This window comes from Arvicanthis niloticus, chromosome 20 (assembly GCF_011762505.2).
Source record: "Arvicanthis niloticus isolate mArvNil1 chromosome 20, mArvNil1.pat.X, whole genome shotgun sequence".
NCBI lineage: Eukaryota > Metazoa > Chordata > Mammalia > Rodentia > Muridae > Arvicanthis > Arvicanthis niloticus.
The window spans coordinates 32,335,754-32,351,733 of record NC_047677.1 but is presented as its reverse complement, the minus strand read 5'-3'; the positions used below and the strand labels follow the sequence as shown (position 1 = coordinate 32,351,733).

At 38.7% G+C, this 15,980-nt stretch overlaps 1 protein-coding gene and 1 pseudogene across 9 annotated transcripts in view; one reads left to right on the top strand and one right to left on the bottom strand.

The window, feature by feature from the left end:
• The window catches only part of Jmjd1c (jumonji domain containing 1C), a 166,355-nt gene that overhangs the window by 9,606 nt on the left and 140,769 nt on the right, over positions 1-15,980 (bottom strand). For 7 of the 9 annotated variants that reach the window (XM_034524362.2, XM_076917025.1, XM_076917019.1 and 4 more), the window contains 11 exons: positions 15,581-15,795; positions 14,437-14,589; positions 10,918-11,007; positions 10,152-10,279; positions 9,619-9,829; positions 8,955-9,169; positions 8,099-8,377; positions 5,100-5,268; positions 4,164-4,254; positions 3,469-3,599; positions 2,926-3,048 (listed from right to left, as the gene is read on the bottom strand). In XM_034524362.2, coding sequence (XP_034380253.1) covers positions 2,926-3,048; positions 3,469-3,599; positions 4,164-4,254; positions 5,100-5,268; positions 8,099-8,377; positions 8,955-9,169; positions 9,619-9,829; positions 10,152-10,279; positions 10,918-11,007; positions 14,437-14,589; positions 15,581-15,795 — 1,805 coding nt within the window. The remainder of the gene's footprint in view (positions 1-2,925; positions 3,049-3,468; positions 3,600-4,163; positions 4,255-5,099; positions 5,269-8,098; positions 8,378-8,954; positions 9,170-9,618; positions 9,830-10,151; positions 10,280-10,917; positions 11,008-14,436; positions 14,590-15,580; positions 15,796-15,980) is intronic. The other 2 variants (XM_076917020.1, XM_076917021.1) reach the window with 2 other exon arrangements.
• LOC117724993 (U6 spliceosomal RNA) lies at positions 11,914-12,013 on the top strand (annotated as a pseudogene).

Sequence of the window (15,980 nt, the reverse complement as noted above, 5' to 3'; positions counted from 1 at the left end):
CAGTAACGAAGGTATCAACTCTAGGCATTCCCAGTATGACAATTACAGAAAAATTTTCCATGTTGGTTTCCATATTGGTGAATGTATATAACTATTTGCGTGTGAATGCGTGTGAATGTGTGTGCGTGCGTGCGTGCGTGTGTGTGTGTGTGTGTGTGTGTGTCTGTACCACATCTGTGCCTACTGCCTCAGGAATTCACAAGAGAACACCAGATGCCCTGAAGTGGAGTTATAGACAGTTGTGAGCTGCTAGGAACTGAACATGGGTTCCACGAAAGAGCAACGAGTGGTGGTAACCACTGCACCATCTCTCTTAGTGTTTTCTAAGGTATTAACGCTGTCAACTGCAAAGATGTATCAGATGTCCCCTAACATCTATGATGGCACAGTCTTTATAATATTCAAATCTGGCTGCAAAGGTATCTTAATTCAAGTATTGATCAGATGTATGGTAGACTAATAACAGGGCTTTTTTTTGGGGGGGGGGACTGTTAAAGAAGTCAGGACTTCATGGAATTCCAGAAGGTCTTAATAAGCCTACACAAATTAAACACATTTAATAAATGTTGTCATAAGAATATGAAAGCACAAGAGACTAGTTCAGTCTTTAAATATTAGCTATGAAAAAGTTTTCTAATAAAGGAAATAACAAAATAAAGAACAACTTTACAAGTTTAGTAGAAAATTTGATGTTTCTTTAGGTGGCTTTAAAACTGTACTTTTAAATACTTTATATTTTTAAATGAAAGTTACAGGTTGGGTCATGTGTGTTGGGGCATCTATACAATGCCCAAAAATGGGAGGACATGAACTGAAGGCCAGCCTGGGCTGTACAGCAAGTGCAAAGCAAAGTGTTACCTCAAAACAAACAAACAATGGCAACAACAACCATAAAATACCAAAATACACTAAAATAAGAGCACATTTTAGATTCCTGGATCAGTATTCCCAACCCCCCACTTAAACCCATAGCATTGAGAGAAGAGGATGACACAGCAGTGGGATGAGAATGACTGACTAGAGCAATGATAAAGGAAGAACTCTGACTCTGATAGGATGAAATGAAAGGGCAGGTTAATCCTATAGGTAAATGAAGAACTCTGACGGATGAGAATAATCCCAACTACACTTGAAGAGACAGGAGAGCTACTGCAGGGGAAAACATGAGACTTACGTAGGTCAGTATGTTCGATTAAACCAGTATTTCTTGAGATGTTTAATTATGAATATAATCCGAAAACATCCCTCTGTGTACATCTGAGATTAAAAGCTATAGAATTATAAAGAAAGTAAAGTTTTCTCAAAAGAGGGAGATGGGGTTAAGGAGGAGACAAAGACACAGTATTTGGCCATAAATGAATAATACTGTAAACAGCAGGTGTTAAGTTCTTCAGAGTGAAAAAATGCTAAAGGAACATTTAAATACAGCAGAGGGGCCAAAGAAATGATTCCACAGCTAAGAGTCCTTGCTGCTCTAGCAGAGGCCATAGGTTTAATTTGATTCCCAACATCCACAAGTCCCCTTTTAACTGCAGTTCCAGTGGATCCTACACCCTCTGCTGGCTGCAGTGAATACTGCATGCATGTCATATACTTCAAGGGCGCTCACACCCACAGACAGTGGACTGACATAAAAGAGGCAACTAAGTGAAGCATCAGAACTCCAGGAAAGATGTGTCATCTGAACCAAAAGTGGTTTTACATCTGGCTCAACTCCAATGTGCCACTGACTCTCCAGGTTTTCTGGGCAGAACAGGGTTGGGGTATTTCACTGTAGTAAGAAATGAGAGTTAAGAGCTAAATAGTCAAAGCCTTTCCAGCTATGAGAAAGTTGAGAACATACACTACTGTCAAATGTACATCAAATTCAGTGCATATGAGAACAACTCCTGTATAACCAACAGCTTAGTCACTCTACTGTACAACTACTGAGCTGACAGAACTGAGAAACAAGCTAAAAAGCTACATCTACAGCTCTAGCAAGGTCTGGTCATGAGGGGTCAGAAATAGGCCAGAACAGCCAACCAAGTGCAAAATGTAAAGAGGCAATAACACTCCCACACATCACGACGGGAGGTGGGCGAGGGACAGGCATAGAGAAATGACTAACTATCCAAATATGTATCAGAGAAAGCAAGAGAAACAGTTAATTCAACCATGTATAGACAAGCCTGGGTGCACTGGAAGGACAGAGCGTGTATGTGTGGGTGGGTGGGTCAGGAGTAACAGAGTGACTGAGGTACAGAGACAGGGAAATATTTTATTACAGCGTGCTGGATGCATCTAATAGTGTGCAGACATTATGCCAACACAATTTAACTACACTTTTTTATTTGCCTTGTTATAAACATTTGCCCCTAAAACTTTCACTTCAGAGAAGGAAACAACAGTTGAGAGTCTGCTCTTATTTTTGAACTGCAGTGTCACTGACTAGCTCGGCACATAATCCCTCATAATCCCTCATAAAGCAATACATACCTACTTTAAAGAGAAATCAGTGGAGAGGGAAGGGTTAACAGCCATGACTAACTATGAAAAGGACGGGACAGATAGCTGGTAGGGCAAAGTTTTAGAGAATAAAAAGTAAAATCTATAAATACGGGAAATGGCCACTTGTATTCACAAGCTTTTTTTCCCTTCTGAATTCAATGAGAGGTGGGGGTGGGATGATTACAATTACAAATGACACATCATGTACCCAAGAGCTGGTACCTATTCAGCATATAATTTCAAGTAAGTTCATGCACTCATGAATACAGCACTTGGTAAACGTAAAGGGTCAAATAAAAATATTTTACCTTTAGAATTAAAATTTCTGGTACATGAGAAACAGGACATTTCAATATCAAAGGTCAGAACCCTCTCCCATCTCCTGCAGCAGCCTGTAGTCCAGCAGCACGTGTGCTGCACTTCAGGCCTTTTTACCTGCTTTTGAGAGGACGCCATTTCCTTTTGCTATGCCGACATAGACTAGAACATTGACAACATCAGAAGCTTCAATGTGAAGATTTGTGGTTCCTATATCATGATCCTTAGCAGCAGCAACACCTGTGTGGGAGATAATGCCATTCACTGCAGCACACCTGCTAATGCACAGATATTATGCTCACACATCATAACAAATTAATTACAAGTCTGGTTTATTTGCCTCGCAAAAAAAAAAAAAACAAAAACAAAAAACAAACAAACAAAAAACCTTCCTAGCCCCCCAAAACTATAAATGGAAATAGCACATAAAAAACAAGTCAATAGAAATACATAGAAGTGTTACAAGGAATTAGGAAGTATTATTTAAGTATACTAGCTGCCATTCCTATAATATTACTCGACATTACAAGAGTTTCAATAACATCATTTAAAGAATAGGTTTACTAATAAGTAAAGTCACTGGACAATTGGCTTTTGGGCTAAAGTCTGTTATCCTCCCACTGAGTCTCAATTTAAAGAGAAATGTGAACATATACTTACCATAGGCACTGCACAGCCTGGGTCCTAGATCAGGTCGTACAAAGAACCCTGGCAAATGGGAGGCCAAGTTGAACTTCCCTTCTGGGTTGCAATATTCAGGCAATGGCAGACTTCTTAAAAAGTCTTCATATCTAAAGATTAACAATACAGTTTTTTAAAATATAGACTTGCATTTAAAATATTTGGAAGTACAAAATTCCATTTTTCTTTTTAGTTTTTGAGTTTTTTGAGACAGGGTTTCTCCGTGTAGCACTGGATATCCTGGAACTCATTCTGTAGACCAGGCTGGCCTTGAATTCAGAGATCTGCCTGGCTCTGTCTCACAAGGGCTAAGATTAAAGGTGTGCACCACCACTGACTGGTACAAAATTCTTAAGTTGTAAAGAACACTCTAATATCCTTTCCTTAAACTAGGCAACACTATTCTAGAACCCCTTAAGAGTGCAAACTGATGTACTGTACAAGGGAGGCATACAGTTTACAGGATACCACAACGCCCAAACAGTACTTCTTCATTACAAGGGCTTCACCTTGATGAGGCTACAGTCTTAATTCTATTTTTTGCTTATTTATTTTTATTGAGGAAAAAACAAGATAAAACAAAAAGCGGGGAAACAAAGACTACTCTTTATGGTTATAGTAGTAGTTGCATTTGCTGGGAACAAGCCCAGCTTAACTTCCCATGACATACACACCTTGCTGGCATCATGGTCTTGAAGTCTTCTCCAGATGGGCAATCTTTCAACTTCAACACTACTGTTTCTCCACCTTTGTTTTTCTGACGTTCTGTAAAGATAGAAGGTGGTTATTTACAGTATTACTCGGGCCTTTTCATTAGTGTTTGAGAAAGAATGTCAATGATTAAATTGTAGTACACAGATACTTTGTGGGCACTGGTTGGCCTTTTCCCTCATGTATTCATGCAGTATTAACACATTTTAGATGTACTGTGTATTTCTGTGTGCGTGTGTAGATATACAAGGAAGTTTGAAGAGAACATTGGATCTCCTGGACCTGAAGTTACTGACAGGCAGCTGTAAGCTACCAAACGCAGGTCCTCTCCAAGAGCTGCTGAGCCATGTCTCCATCCCAAAGATTTGAATATGGGATACATGCATTAACTACTTTTAGTATCTAAAAGAAATTGTTCTTCAGAATTATTTACATTTCTTAATGGTCTTACATTTATAGTTTTACATTTTCAAAGCATTTAATATAAACTATATAATTTAATTTCCACAACTGTGGGGAGTTACCAAAATTTCATTAGGAAATACAGCATAAGTTATGTTAAAGCTAAAGAAAATCAGGAGTAGAGTTAGGATTATGAACCACTATTTTGCTTCTAAATTATTTTTTGTCTTTTATAGACAGGGTCTTAATTAGCTCAGCTGGCCTCAAATTCACTAAGTAGCCAAGAATAACCTAGGACTCTAGAACTTCCTGTCTCTTTCTGCTTAAGCAAGTGTGGAGATACCATTGGATATCACTTCCCCTAGGTATGTGTCTCTGTCTCGCTCTGCTGAATAACAATGTTAATACATATGCTTCCCAGGGTGAGGAGTTGAAGTCATGTTATCAAGGTATCATCTTGGGTTACATGGGTGAGACAACAGTGAAAATCAACATACTTGACACTTCTTCAAAACCATCCCAGAACTCCTTAACGTTGGCATTGGAAACAATGCTGTCTTTGCAGTTGAGGAGATCAGCTTGGTGGTCTCCAAAATCCAGACTAATTGATTCTGCCTTCCACAAGCTAATGTTCATTTTCTTATGCACACCGGAAACCACAGCAGGCTTATGGATAAACACAAATAAATAACAGTTAAAAGGCGCCTAGACACTTCAAAGCTTAAGTGTACATGCATGTGGATGGCATTGTTAAGTTTCAGCTCTGCTGGCAAACTTGTAAATACAACAGAGGCTACATCAATAGCTCTGGACTGGAAAGATGCTTGCATGTGAATGACAACAATGGGTAGATACCACATCAGGAACGGGGACATTTATTTATTTATTTATTTATTTATTTATTTGGTCTCTATTTTATTCTGACACAGAGCTTTGGCAATGTGGTCCCCCAACTTCAGGTTTTTGATTGCAGAGACTTACACGTGCCACTATATCCAACAAAATGGTAGTTTTCTATGAAAATATTTCAGTGAAAAGTACTTTTCAGAAAGGAAATGAATACTGCACTTATGGGTAGCAAAAATAATTTGGAAGAATGCTTTATCCATAGGCAAACTTTCTATGAATGCTGTATAAACAGATTGTAACTATGCAGGATTTGCAGTGATGTTGGGGGAAAAAAAAGATCAAAACACAGTGGACACTGAATTTATGACACTAAAAACACATTTTCTTTTACTTCTAGAAGGGTCTGGATAACAACACTAGGAACAGGCCTGATGCCATACTTAAGCTTACTGATTGACTGTAAATCAATCTTGCCTTTTACATTGCATAAATTCAAATTTGCTAACACTGTTTAACTGTTTAAGAATACCAGTAAAGATTAACTACTTCTAAAAACTCTAATAAATTATATAAAAATACCTCTATGTTTAATTGTTCAATGGTAAATTATTCAGTTTTTACCCCAATAACATAGTTCTACAGTATAGAGAAACTAAAAATCTGACTTATAAGACTCTCTAAAAGACATTAACTTTCTAAAACATTTAAAAGTTCATCATTAAAGAAAAGTCTCAAATTAAACATTTTAATTACAAAGGATTTCTTGAAGATTCACCCCAATCACTCTGGTCTACACAATGAGTTCCAGGCCAGCTGGGGCTACACAGTGAGACCGTCTCATAATAAAACAAAGGGCTGTAGAGATGGCTCAGCAGTTAACAGCACTGGCTGCTCTTGCTGAAGAAGAGGGCTTGACTCCCAGCACCTACATAGTGGTTCACAAACATCTGTAACTCTAGTTTCAAGGGATCCAATGCCCTCTTCTGACCTTCACAGGCACCAGCCATGCACGTGGGGCACCGACGTACTTGCAAGCAAAACACCCATACACACAAAATAAATGTCGAATGCTCCATTAAATATTGTTTCCATTAGTTAATAACACGGTCAACTCAGGCTCAGATATTAGGTAATTGTTGCTGGCAATTCAAACTACAGTTCCTATATAAAAGTACTCCCAGTTAAGCCATTTCCCATCTATAAAAAGACAGCTAAATGGTGTATTAATATAATTCCAAGTAGGATTCTGAAGTTACTGTCACCATCCTACTGAAATGTGCAGTACCTCCTAATCAGACTCCTCTCCTCTAGGATTAGCCTCCTGGAATAACTGGTGGGCTATCAATTATTTTAAAATTTCAATCATAGCTACTGACTGCAATGTATGTTAAAATTCCTAGATATTTAGGAACCTTTCATCGTGAATACTTTAAGCTGTGAATTCCTTTACACTCTTCGAGGTTCTAGAGTTCAGCAATAACTAGTATGTGTTAACCCCTTCCTTGCTCAACTAGCAAAAGTTCAAACACTAGCAAAATGTTCACTAAATGCCTGACAATCATTGTAGGAAAATGGATCTTGTTCACCAAGCCTCCTAATTAAATCCTCAGTGTTTAACTGTACAGTATGGCTGGTGAAGTGGTCCAGCTAATAAAAGTGCTTATCCAAGCCTGAGCACAATACCTAAAATCTACAAGGTGGAAGGAGAGAACTGACCCCAAAAGGCTGCCCACCAACTTTCACACATGCATAGAGTGCACACTAACACAAACATACAGATAGTACATAATGGATAAAAAACAAAAGTCCAATAATTTTTCAAAGAGGAAGAAACAAATTAAGCAAAATCTTAATATCCTGAGACTGGTAATTAAGTAGGTTCATAATTTTTTATGAATATAAGTACCTTGACATTGGAAGCACATATAAAGCATTAAGTTAGAACTTTGATCATATGGAAAACCAATTTTATCTAGGCAGGAAGAAATAATCGAACTTTGTATTTAAGATATGATAAAATGAAGGTCAAGTATGTAGCAGTGCACATCTCTTATCCCGGCATTTTGGAGGCAAAGGCAGGCAGATTTCTGTAGGTTTAAGACTACCCTTGTCTACAAAGTGAGTTCTAGAACAGCCAAAGCTACACAGAAGGACCCTGTCTGAAATACCCAGAACTGAAAAAAATGACGTGAAGTCAGGGTGTTCATCCAGCGGAAAGCACGTGCTTTAGTATTTACTGCAGACCTTGGTTCTACCCAAAGCCTGCTAAAGGTCAAAACAACACAAACAAAACACAACAAAACTATTTCTAAAACCTCTCTAGCATTAAAAGGAAAAACATCTCCATTTTCATCAGTTCAAGACAATTACTTTTAATATTAACATACTAGTAAAAGACTTGAAAGACAAATCAGAACAAGAAAAAGTAATTTTTGTAAATATATTACTAATGCATGTCTACTCATTAAACTAAAATTATTTGACAAATACTCTACTACTTCCTTGTAAAATTATATACATCTGGACAAAATCAGAAATCCAGAAATAATAATTTTGGTAATCAGTTATTCTGGTTCTTCTTTTCCCCAGAGGAGAAATTAACTTTTCTGTCTACTTCTCCTCAGTTGGTGGAGTATACCATACATACCTGTCCTTGTTTCCAACACTCTTTGAAAAGCTTCCAGTTATTACTATTCTTGTAATCTTTAAGCCATAAAATATGCTGCTCACAGATCCAAGAATGTGGTATGTCACGATAAAACTCATTGCTTTCATTCGTGGCAGACTGTTTGCTTTCTTTAGGTTCTTCATTAGGCTCTGATTTTACATTGATCTTGGAGGTTTTATTAGGTGGAATTTTGTTTTCAACAACGGAAGCAATGATGTCATCAAGAATGTTAGGCATAGTCCGGCCGCCTTTGCCACTCTATTAAGAAAACCAAACAACTTCTGAAAACAATGAGGACCCTATGTTTGGTAATGCAACAAATCACCAGCTCTAAGGACTCAGAAGCACAGCTATATTGGTGTGAACCTCCTACAAAGGGTGCAGGGATAAAAATTCCCCACACACCTGAAAAGCATCTATATCATCATCTCCTTAGGAAATTATTCTGCTTCTTGCTTTTGATAATTAAAAAAAACCTTGCTTTGGAAGCATTCCATGGATACTCCCATGTGGTTCTGATGCCTTCCCCACTACAAATACAACATTCACACTGAAAAATCATCTTAGAGTTCTCTGCACTCACAGAACCTTCTCCAGCCTTCCACGTGAAAAAACACACAAAACTTTACTTTAAAGTTAGAAGAGAATGAGACCAGGCCTAGTTCGCATCGACATCTGTTTTGTTAAAGCCTAGCTAACTATCAAATCTCTTTATACATGTAAGGCCCAGACTTAAAAGCAGAGGCTAGAAGTGCAGGCAGCTAAATGTTAAGAGTGCTTAGACAGCACGGACAACAAACAAATCTAACACAGAGAAATGAGCTGGCACACTCACTGAGGCTCCCATTGAATACACTGGCGCAAAGGCAATGCCAGCATCTGTAGAGCCCACTCGAAGCTTGCCAGCTGTTGTGGTCAGCAAATCACGTAGGGTTGAACCCTGTTCATTGTTCTGGGATGCTGGAGGTGATGTGCTGCCATTTGGAGAATCGGAGGTGTCTTGTTCTCCATCGTCTTTAATTTCCTTTTCAAGAGTAAATTCTTTGTTTTCTGAAATAAAATTTAACAAAAATGATGCATATATTTAATACTGAAGTATAGAAACAATAGGTTCCTTGCATTTTATATTGAGGAATAGAACACTGCTTTAGCACTCATTTTACCTGACCACAAACTAGACTGGTTAAACCCCTCAAAGTACACAACTTCGGTCTCATTCAGAACCTCAGACTTGTTGCTGTCTCTGTTGTGAATAAAAAATGGTTGAATGCTAGCAGAAACTATAGTTAATTGATAGTATGGAGCTCTGACAGTTTTGCAAACCCCATTCAAATGAGTATGTAACTACTTTGATATCAATATTAGGAGGGCTGGCTCCTAATAAAAGAGGACGAATATTTTCTTGATCCTAAGATATCACTGAAATAAAGCAGAAAGCAAAGTAATTTCCAGGCCATATGTAGTAACGGCACTCCCGCTGAAGCCCTTAGCACAGTTACCTTGTTTTTCCTCTCTGGATTTTTGCTCAGCAAGATCAGCTAGCCAGTGCAGCGGGGACTGGGACTCTGGAGGTGTCAACCTGCTGTCTGTGCTTGCACTTCCAGGGCTGCTGCCACCATCAGTCTGAGATTTCTGAGGGGTGTTCTGCTGCTGAGAGTCAGGCAGGCACATAGAAGTTTTATTACTATGATGAAGAACATTCTGTAGAACCTATAAGGGTAAGGACACTTGAACTTTTAACACTGCTTCCTCAATTATTCAGGGTTAAAAGCAGTCATAAGAAATTTATACAAGTAATATAGAAACACAAAACCAAGAGTAGTTTCCCCTCTCCGCCCCCACTTTGAGACAGTCCCACAGTATATTTCAGGCTAGCCAGCCTAGAAGCTAAATTCACAGCAATCCTGCCCCAGCTTCCTAGTTGCTTTGACTAAAAGCATCTATCATGTCTGGTTATTACCTGAGTTTCAAACACCCAAAGCTAAGTCATGTAACTGTTGTGTTGTATGTGAACAGAGACTTTTCTACTTACTTGAGACACACCATTCATTGTAGGAAAATTTCCACCTTGTAAATTCTGTTTGTTTGTACAGTGACAACGGGATTTAATACCATATTTTTCCCTAAGAATGTGCATGGCATCAAGAAGGTCTGTCAACACTGTAAACAAAACAGCAGTTAGTAGAGCTTAGCATCGGCGGTTACAAGCACACTCTCCCTGCTGCATTTATGGACCTGTAAGCAGTCACAGTGCTTGGAGCCTCTGGATTTCTTCCCAGTGATTACTCAGAACCATCTATCACACAGATCTAGGCATCACAGAACCGCCAACCAAATACTGTATTTACTTCCTTACTGTCTAATCAGTAAGGTATCAGAATACTTAAAACTTTCTTTGTCCAGAGCATCAGTACAACCAAAAACTTCATCATTATCCAATTTCTCTCTTACATAGTTTCTGTGCAGTTTTCTTCACTAAGTCTGGGGAGAAATATTTTTCCCCTACAATCTTTATTAAATTTAAATGGTCCTATAATTTTGAACAAGATAATTCAACATTAGTTAAACTATACTTTTCCATTTTATTATGTACTTGTTTGTTTGCTTGGGGAGGCAGGGCCTGGGGACACATATGAATACAAGCTATGTATGTTCCCAACCAAGGCTGTCCTCAAACACATAACTCCCAGCGTGTCAAGTGCTGAAGTCACAGCCACAGATCATTATACCCAGGTACAACAGCTGTAAGTGCTCTTCATACCCAGAGCACTCAGGACCTGAGACACAGGAATACTCACCAGAGCCAGGTATGATCTGAGTTGGCATCAGATGCTTATGGTCATGAGGCTGCCCTTTCACACACTTCATCCAAGCATACAATTCTTTATCTGTAAGACAGTAGACCTTGTTTCAAGTTCATATTTTTATAAAAATGAGGGTTGTATAGTTACATAAAATTGAAAACATAATTTACTTAAATGCCAGATGAATTTCTTTCTTTCTTTTTTTTTTTTGTTTTTTCAAGACAGGGTTTCTCTGTGTAGCCCTGGCTGTCCTCGAACTCAGAAATCCGCCTGCCTCTGTCTCCCAAGTGCTGGGATTAAAGGTGTGCACCGCCACTGCCCGGCACCAGATGAATTTCTTAACATGTTACATCATTTACACACGTTTACGTTATATTACAGGAAAAAAAATAGGTGTAGATTTTCGGAAATACTTTTATATACTCAGGTCTTATTGGTAGTAAACACATATAAGAGTTGAGAAAGTGGGGTAATTCTACCAATGGAAAAGACATGAGAGCTAAAACATGACTCTTCTCCTAATATGCAAGCCAAGGATCCCTGCACTTCAGCCTAGCTTACACATGACTGGATACCACTACTGTAGCCACTTCCTAAACAGCCTTATGTAACATATGTGTGTGTCTATATATATATATATATATATATATATATATATATATATATATAGACACACACACACACAGGCTTTTGTTCTACAACCTCTGGATGAATAACATTTTATGTGAAAAATTATACAAAAGTTTTCAATATCTGTAATAAAAACGTTTTCTTCAGTCTATGGTATAGCTTGGTGAAGTGGCACACCAGCACTTGGGAGGCAGAGACAAGCAGATTGCTGAGTTTACAGAGTGAGTTCTAGGACAGACAGGCTACACAGAGAAACTCGGTCTTCAAAAACAGAAACAAACAAAAACCAAAAACCAAAAACAAACCAACCAACAAACAAAAAAACAAAAGCAAAAAAAGAAGACAGACAGACAACAATGCTTGCTTTGGCAGCACATAGAGTAAAACTGGACCGATACAGAGATTAACACAGTCCCTGCACAAGGATGACTCGAAAATTCATGAAGCATTCCCTTCAGACCTTGAAAGAACAATCCTCAACTTCATATGGGAAAACAAAAAACACAGGTAGCTAAAACAACCCTGCACAATAAAAGTACTTTGGGAGGTATCAGCATCCCTGATTTCAAGCTGTACTGCAGAGCAATAGTGATAAAAACTACACATGGTATTGGTACAGGAACAGACAGGTTGATCAATGAACTTGATAAAATGAACTCAAAGAAATCAGCATTCCTCCATTATACAAATGATAACTGGCACAGAAAGAAACTAAGGAAACAACACCCTTCACCTTGCCACAAATAAGCAAGCGAAAGATCTGTCCCTGAAGAAAGAAATCAAAGACGACTTCAGAAGATGGAAAGATCTCCCATGCTCATTAATCAGCAGGATTAACATAGTGAAAATGGCCACGTTACCAAAAGCAATCTACAGATTCAATGCAATCCCCATCAAATTTCCAACACATTTCTGGGGGGATGGGTACAGACCTTGAAAGAGCAATTCTCAACTTCATATGGAAAAACAAAAAACCCAGGATACCCAAAACACTCTTGAACAATAAAAGAACGTCTGGAGGAATTACCACCATTGATCTCAAGTTATACTACAGAGCAATATTGATAAAAACCACATGGTTTTGGTACAGAAATAGACAGGTTGATCAATGGAATAGAATTAAAGACCCAGAAATAAACCTGCATACCTATAGACACTGAATTTTTGACAAAGAAGCCAAAACCATACAATGGAAAAAAAAGATAGCATCTTCAACTAACAGTGGTCTAAGCTATCTGCTTGTAGAAGAATACAAATGGATCCATATTTATCACCCTGTACAAAACTCAAGTCCAAGTGGGTCAAATATCTCAACATAAAAACCAGATACACTAAATCTAACAAAATAAAAAGTGGGGAATAGCCTTGATCACGTTGGACAGGAGACAACTTCCTGAAGAGAACACCAATGGCTCAAGTTCTAAGATCGATTGCTAAATGGGACCTCATGAAACTGAAAAGCTTCTGTAAGGTAAAGGACACAGACAATAGGACAAAACAGAAGCCTACAGATTGGGAAAGGATCTTCACTAATCCTACATCTGACAGAGGGCTAATATGCAAAATATATAAAGAACTCAGTAAGTTAGACACCAACAAACCAAATAACCCAATTTACAACATGTGTACAGAGCTAAACAGAGAATTTTTAGCAGAGGAATCTCAAATAGTCAAGAAACCAAAGAGCGGATACATAAAATGTGGTACATCTACACAATAGAATACTATTCAGCTATTAAAAACAAGGACATCATGAATTTCCCAAGCAAATGGTCAGACTGAGAAAAGATCAGACTGAGAAAAGATCATCCTGAATAAGGTACGACAGACCCCAAAGGACATGCATGGTGTGTACTCACTGATAAGTGGACATTAGCCATAAAGTACGGGCTACACTCTAAAAACCCCAAGAAGCTAAACAGGAAGGCAAGGCCAAGCAAGGATGCTTGACTCCTACTTAGAAGAGGGAAGAAAATAGTCACAGGAGGCAGATGGAGGGAGGGAGGGGGGTGGGAGAGGGGGTGAGGAGGGGAATGGGAGACAGGGGTCAGGATCAGGCGTGGGGAAAAACAGGAGAGATGGCCGGGAGAATGAATGGAAATCAGAGGCTGGTGGGGATGGGCATCCCTAGGACTTGCCAGAGATCTGGGATGGGGAAAACTTTAGCTGAAACTCCTGGCAGTAGGAACATAGAACCTGTAGCCAGGCAGGAACTCCAGGATACCAACGCACTCACACAATCTGACACAAAATTTGTCTTGTCTGAAAGAAACTGCAAGGCCTTGTCAGCCTCCGTGGGAGAGGATGGGCCTATTCCTGTAAAGACCTGATGAGCCAGGATGGGGTGATACACCACCCTCTCACAACTGAAGGGGAAAGGGCAAATGGAGGACAGGCTTGGGGAGAGGGGAGTGAAGGGGGGGTGGGGGGGAAGGAGTCAGTGATCAGGATGTAAAGTGAATAAATAAATTAGTGGGAAAACAAAAAACCAACCCCCCCCCCCAAAAAAAACCAAAATAAACCCAAAAGATTTATGTGATAAATGGTAGCAATAGACTGACATGTAGAAGCATTCAATATGACTTAACATGAATGACTGTTGAATTAAGAGATTCTACAAAGAAGATACAGGAACTGGAGTCTGAAAGCACGAAGCCTCAACTAAATTTGAATTTGGTGACTGAAGAAATTCTGCCTCAGAGTGGATTCACTTCCGGTTGGCCTTCGGTGGGTGGGCACGAAGATGGAGCTTCACTCCAAATGTAGACGTGTATAACGTGAGCTGACGGCTGCTGCTTACAGATCCTATAATATCTGACAAGTAGGAAAGGGCATAAGCAGTACAGGCTGTCTCCACTTAATCTCATTAGACTACGTGCCCACCTCTAGAACTCTTCCTCTCCTTGGCCTTGTAACAGTCCAAGCAAGCCACAAATCCACACTTGCGGCAGACCCAGTGGACATTGAACAGTGTGGCCTCGCATGCGTCACACATCTCCCGGACACCTCGTACCGCTCTTTTCCAGGCAATTTTGGCTGAAAAGGGAAGAAAGCAGAACTTTAAAGGCAGGCATGTTCTGTGCACTTTTGGCTGAAATATAGCAGAAATAAGTGATAATCAATGAAGAATGACCATACTGTCTTAATGTAAAACAGGAGCAGATTCTTATTTATCTATGACATAGCTTTTCAATATGCAGCTGTCACATTATCAGGCAGGCCACAAGCTAACTGTCTTCCTGCCTCTACTCCTTGGTTGTGGTGATTACACTCCCAAAGCAGATTTCTTGATAATGAGCATTATCTCTTTAGAACACTAAGTAAACTGTAAGTAAACACTAAGATGGCTGGCTTGTACCCAAAGTAGGCTTTCTATTGTGTATAGTACAAAGTAGGGTTTCTATCATGTGTAGTACAGCAGTTAGTGGGGTCTATGGCCTCCCCACGAGCTAGCAAACTGTCATAGCCATCTCTCTTCAGCTATGGTGCAGAAATATTTCTAATTATTACCATGGATACACTGACAACCAGCACTAATCTTAGGGAAGAAAAGGTAAAGAAAGAAGCTAACACTGAGAGCATCTGCCACATCAGTACTTCCTAATGCGAAGAGCTGTACATTTATATAAACAGAATCAATGAAGTTACTTTGTGAACAAATACATAAAGTAGTTGACTTTTCTGCTTTAGAGGCCTGCTGCAATAAGTCAGTTAGACAAAATGTAGAAGATTCAAATATAAAAGAACTGGTGATTATGTATATATGGGTGTATGTGTATATATATGTACATATACACACATACACTGTATAACTTTCATGCAAAAAATTTCATTATATGAAAACATTACAATTTCATGAATGGTTCATTCAGTTTCAAAATGGAACATCTGAACCTCAATTCCATAAGAGGTGGCATTATCACAGCTAAAATGTCAATAAAATGAGGTAAGATGAGGAACTTACACATTAAACAATATACAGAGAAGTCTTTGAATGAAACTGTAAAGTGCATGTTAACTTCCTTACCATCCTTTTTCACCCAGGACAAAGCTGTTCTTTCAGATGTTACTAACTGACAGAACTTATCACCTATTATATCCAAGATATACTTAGAGGTTTCAACATCTATTTCATCATCTTCGTAGTTTTCATGGGTCCATAAGCTCATGGCTTCATCATCATATTGATCAGGAGAAGAGAAACCATCTATTCTGACTACTCCATTCTTACTAAAGGACAATCTGAAACAGTAAAACATAAAACATTAGAAACTAAGAGAACTAATTTTTATGCTCCCACATTATAAACATGTTATAATTATAAACCATAAAAGAGGACAGTTTCTCACACATACTCAAGTTATTAATCAATTTCAATGTCTCAGGCATTATCTTGTGACAGTGAATGGTTTTAGGTTATTTCAAGA